Here is a 5,832-nt window from a genome sequence, read left to right as displayed (position 1 = left end):
AAAATATATTAGTTTTTAGAATCAATTTATGAAAAATGATAAAAACTTATACTTAATAGATGATATTATTCTTAATAATGTGAGATGATTATAAGATAATATCTGTTTAGAATTTTTCTTAATCATTGATAACTTATACGACCTGTAAATGTAACTACTCGAACCCTATAACTAAAAAAATAACATTTTTTAACGGCTAAGGTCACTCAATAAATTAAGTTATTATTATATCATTTATACTATACTTAAACATAAAAATAATTTTTTTTTTCGTTTACACTAATCCGCAGAGTACCCACTGATTTACCCTAAAATAAAAAATAAACTCACCAATTTCAACCTCATTTGATTCGCCTACCGTGAGCCTTTCGATATGATCTCGACCGTCCAAATTCATCAGATTCAGATTAAGATCGGAAGTTAATGCAGTTAATTTAAGACAATTATTAAAACGTTACAAAGAATTAATTAAGACAGCAGCAACATATTTATTATTATAATATTTTTATAATAAACTTACCTCGTAATAGAACACGTTACAAGCTTTATCAGCAAATCCAGCTGGTTCAGTTCAATCGACCAGAAAAGAAATCCTTAACTTTTTGTTATTATCAATCAAGCCCTTCATATTATGCGTTATTTCCACTCTAACCCCTCCTCTAGCCTGTAACCTTCGTTTCAAACTCTAATCTTGAGACAAAACTTCACTTCACCTGCTCTGTGTGCTTCTCTCAGGGCAAAAATGGCGAAAATTAGCTTCTTCAACTCACATTTTTTACTCATTTTTCTGTTGTGTTCTCTTGTCCAAGCTATTCAAAACCCTGATTTAAAGCCATTAATGGACTTCAAATCGGCCGCAGACAAGTTCAACAAGCTAGCTTCGTGGAACCCAACCGTTGACGTTTGTACCTGGACCGGTGTCACCTGTTTCCAGAACCGAATCTCTCGGCTCGTCCTGGAAAATCTCGACCTCACCGGCTCTTTCGAGTCCCTTGCTTCGCTTACCCAGCTTCGAGTACTCAGTCTAAAGCAAAATCGTCTCTCGGGTCCGGTTCCAGACGTTTCTAATCTCAATGCTCTGAAGCTCCTGTTTTTGTCCCATAACGAGTTCACCGGTGAGTTCCCGGCTTCGGTCACCTCGCTGTTTCGGTTGTACCGTCTCGATCTGTCGTTTAACAACTTTACCGGTGAGATTCCCGTTACTATCAACCGTTTGACTCATCTTTTGACGCTCCGGGTCGAGGAGAATCGGTTTTCAGGGCCGGTTTATAGTTTCAATCTTCCGAATCTCCAGGACCTGAACGTTTCTGGTAACAAGCTTTCCGGTGAAATACCCCAATCTTTGTCGATTTTCCCAGTTACGGCCTTTGGTTCAAATGCAGCTCTTTGCGGAGCTCCATTGGAGAAATGTAAGGGTATTGAGAGTAACCCGACAAAACCCGGATCCGACGGGGCATTAGCGTCGCCGGTAATGCCAGGTCGAAAGCCAACTGTTATAGCTTCATCCCCAAGCTCATTGCCGGCGACTGGAAACCCCGACAAAACTCCAAACTCTCATCATCAGCATAATGCAGCCAAAATAAACCCACTGGCTTTAATATCTATTATTTTTAGGCGACGTTTTGGTTCTCGCTTTGGTTTCCCTCTTGCTTTACTGTTACTTCTGGCGAAACTACGTTACCAAAATGAGAGAGGGGAAGGGGTCCAAGGTTCTCGAAGGAGAGAAGATCGTTTACTCCTCGAGTCCATATCCCGCACAGCCGGGTTTCGAGAGGGGAAGAATGGTGTTCTTCGAAGGGGTCCGGAGGTTTGAGCTGGAGGATTTGTTGAGAGCTTCGGCGGAAATGTTGGGAAAAGGTGGGTTCGGTACGGCGTATAAAGCGGTGCTCGATGATGGAAACGTGTTGGCCGTGAAGAGATTGAAAGACGCAAACGTGGGTGTAAAGAGAGAATTTGAGCAACAAATGGAAGTTCTGGGAAGGTTAAGGCATCCCCATTTGGTTAGCTTGAAAGCCTACTATTTTGCCAGGGAAGAGAAGCTCTTGGTCTACGATTACATGCCCAATGGTAGCTTGTTTTGGCTACTCCACGGTACGTTTCAGCTACTTCTTTTGCATTAGTTTCAAGTTCATTTCATACAAAATTAACAAGTCCGGTTGTTGTTGTTGCGGTGGGTGGGTGGAAGTAACCACCATCACCGGGCAGATGTATTTGTGGGGTTTATGGAAATGGTTGATGGGTCACTTTCTCGTAAGTACAGGCAGTCTGATTACTGCATTTGCTTGGATAACTTGCAAAACTTAATTTGGTAGTTGAACATGAAATTAATTAAAATAATAGTCTGTCACCTGGAACGTGAAGCTTGAAGAAGATTTATCCCGTTAGGGCTCCATCTCCGGTGGACAATAACGTCTTCTTTTTCCTTTTTCTTTTTGTTCTTTTCCCAATGACGAGCCTTTGGCCATTTCTTTTTGCAGCGAATATGGCCAAAAAGTGAAACGATAAACACCGTTTGATCAAAATCTTAGTTCATCATCCATCACTTTCTGATAAGACTTGACCCACCGATATATATAATCCATCCTTACTTGAATACAAATTTCCAGGATCACGACCTTTGTTCTGTAGTATAATATTCGTTGTTTTTCCCCCTACAGGGAATCGAGGACCGGGGAGAACGCCGTTGGACTGGACCACGAGGCTGAAAATAGCAGCCGGAGCAGCTAGTGGCTTAGCTTTTATTCACAATACATGCAAGACTCTTAAACTCACCCATGGCAACATCAAATCCACGAATGTCCTCCTCGATAAATCAGGTGATGCACACGTGTCGGACTTTGGACTCTCCGTCTTCGCATCACCCACCAACAATGCCCCGAGATCGAACGGCTACCGTGCGCCGGAATTATCAACCGATGCTCGGAAACCCACCCAAAAATCCGATGTGTACTCGTTCGGTGTCTTGTTACTCGAGACCCTGACGGGGAAGTGCCCTTCTGTGGTGGATAATAACGGTGGCGCGGGGTATGGATACAGCGGGCCCGTGGATTTGCCCCGATGGGTGCAGTCGGTGGTGAGGGAGGAATGGACGGCGGAGGTTTTCGATCTGGAGCTAATGAGGTACAAGGAAATCGAGGAGGAAATGGTTGGGTTATTGCAGATTGCAATGGCTTGTACATCCGCCTCACCTGATCAACGACCTAAAATTGGCCACGTAGTGAAGATGATCGACGAGATTCGTGGGGTGGAGGTTTCACCGTGTCATGATGAGGCGGCTGACTCGGTATCGGACTCACCATACTTGTCCGAAGCCACATGCGGCGCAGTTAGCCAGTGATTTTGTTGGGAGTTGATGTAAAATCTTGTTTTTGAAGTTTTAATCTTAGTTTTGTGCTAATTGAAGATATTAAGACTTGCACAGATTTTGTGTGATTTGGTAATAGAAAATTGATTTCTAAAATTCGGTTCTAAAATTAGTTTGATTCTTTAAATAAAATTTTGAGTTCGAATCTTTATATATATATTAAAAGATACACTTACAAAAAAAAATTAAGTGTGTGATGCAATAATTTCGAATTAATCAATACAAAGTCTTACAATCTTAAGGATAAGAAAGTTATATTTGATTAAAATAAGTAATAGTGAGCTGCCATGGCAGTGACAGTGGCAGTAGTATAGAGTTTTAGAAAATTGTCGTATGGATTAAGAAGAAAATTAAGGTAAGTGTTTCAATGTTACAAACAAATCATATTTCAGATCTTCACACTTCTTTACAAATCACATAACACAACCAGCTTGGGCAAGCGTGTTGGAAAGAAAAATAACTTTATAACTTCAATTTCGTCCTAATTTAAAGTTCTGCGTCCGTCTTTAATCTCAATCGTTAAAGAAATGATCGTTATTCTTTGAGGTCTCGCGTTTGAGCACCAACGACTGTTGCATGAATGGTTGAGCGTTTATTGTCAAATGATTGAGAATACTTAAAACATATATTATTTTGTAATCATTTTAATTTAATAAAAAATGTTAAACATTTAAAATAATAATAAAACAATTAAATATTTATTTTAAAGTAAAATCTTGTATCATGGATGAAAAAAAATACAATTGAAACGAAGAAAAAACTTCTTTCATCTCTCCTTACTATTTTCAAATCATTTGAGGAAAAGAAAATGTTTGATATTCAAGTAAAGTGGACATCTGCATCAGCATATTCATATGGGACAAGATCTAACCATAGAAAGATATTGGTTTCGCCAGCATTATAATTGACGATAAAGTTCGAAGCAAGCTTAGTAGTTGGACCACGACTAAGTTATCTTTAGCAGGCCGTGTGACCCTCGCTAAGTCTACCCTTTTGGCGATCCCTGATTACTTTATGCAGACTGTCACGATTTCTAAGAGAGTCTACGATCGAATTGAGCAAATTGCTCATCACTTCATATGGAGTGGCACATAAAATGTTCCAAAAGTTTCTCTGGTTAATTGGGGTGCTTGTGTTAACCCACTATGCATGGCAGTCTAGGCATTCGTCCTTTAAGATCTCAAAATGAGGTTTTCCTTGTTAAGTAGGGTTGTAACTTTCTTATGCGTCCGAACTTCTTGTAGGTACAAGTTATTCAATTGAAGTATAACATCAAAGAGGTGATGCCATTGCACCTTGAAGCCAAAAACGGATCTTTGTTTGAAAATCAATCGTTTGCGTGTGAAATCACATCCGTGATTGTGTTTGTTGGTAGATAAGTGACAGTCGAAGAATTAATTTCTAGAGATCGATAGGTAGATGGACTCTTGGATTCTGGGTTTTAATCCTCTAGTGGAGTATTTTAATTCAAATTGCATCTTGAACCCCTAAGTGATTATCCATGATTATGTATCCAATGAGGGGGAATGGAATATAAGCTTATTGCGTCGTACTCCGGATGATGCTATGGTTTAACAAATCCTTGGAGTCCCGACACCTTGCGATAACATTGGCCAAGACCAACTTATGTGGAGATGGGAACAATCAGGCAAATGTACGGTTAAATAGGTTTTCACTCAAATCCAGCAGAATAATTGGAACACGTATGATAATTCTTGGAAGTTGGCGTGGGAGTCCGATCGCCCCCAACGCATCAAGCAATTTTTGTGGTTGGTTCTTCATCAACGAATTATGACAAACGTTGAGCGAGTAAAGCGAGGTCTCACTTTCGATCATTACTGCTCGGTTTGTGGAAATGGGGCAGAAACCATTATACATGTTCTGAGAGACTGCCATGCTGCTCAGACAATTTGGAATTTCCTCGTCCCCAACCAATTACAGGATGTGTTCTTTTCCTCTTCTTTACTTGATTGGTTGTAGACTAGTCTTGCATATTCAGATTTCTGATATGGAAAATTTGGAAGCAAAGCAATAATCTCATAATTCTGGTCCAATTACAGGCGGAGGTGCTTTACGGAGTAGTAATGGTAACTGGCTTGTTGGCAAGAACACTGGTCGCTGTTCGGTGCTCCATGCTGAGATGTGGGTGCTGCTTGATGGACTCGAGATGGCATGAAATCATGGCGTGCAAAACCTCAGGGTCGAAGTTGATAGTATGGAGCCAGTTGACATTTTGAAGTCTAAAGAGACAACTTAAGGCCTCGATCATTCGAAGAGTTCGAAACTATTTCAACAGGATGTGGAACTTAACTATTGAATATACTCCCTTAGAATAGGGATGTAAACGAGACTCGAGTATTGTTAATCTCGACTCAACTCGAAAACTCTGAAATGGAGCTCAATTCGACTCGAAAACTCACGAGTATAAAATTTTCAAGCTCGACTCGAACTCAAAATTATGAACTGAA

General features: G+C 40.2%; 1 protein-coding gene across 1 annotated transcript; it reads left to right on the top strand.

Annotated features, from left to right (window-relative positions):
• Positions 1-673: 673 nt before the first annotated feature.
• LOC120178125 (probable leucine-rich repeat receptor-like protein kinase At1g68400) lies at positions 674-3,432 on the top strand. The gene is given in 3 exon segments (XM_039184072.1): positions 674-1,609; positions 1,611-2,091; positions 2,658-3,432. Coding segments are annotated over 3 exon segments (2,028 nt in total). The 5' UTR covers positions 674-742; the 3' UTR covers positions 3,338-3,432.
• Positions 3,433-5,832: the final 2,400 nt, after the last annotated feature.

Source organism: Hibiscus syriacus, unplaced genomic scaffold (genome assembly GCF_006381635.1).
Source record: "Hibiscus syriacus cultivar Baekdansim isolate YM2019G1 unplaced genomic scaffold, ASM638163v2 tig00112344_pilon, whole genome shotgun sequence".
In the NCBI taxonomy this organism is placed as follows: domain Eukaryota; kingdom Viridiplantae; phylum Streptophyta; class Magnoliopsida; order Malvales; family Malvaceae; genus Hibiscus; species Hibiscus syriacus.
The sequence above is the reverse complement of the archived record's forward strand: the minus strand, read 5'-3'. Positions and strand labels throughout refer to the sequence as shown.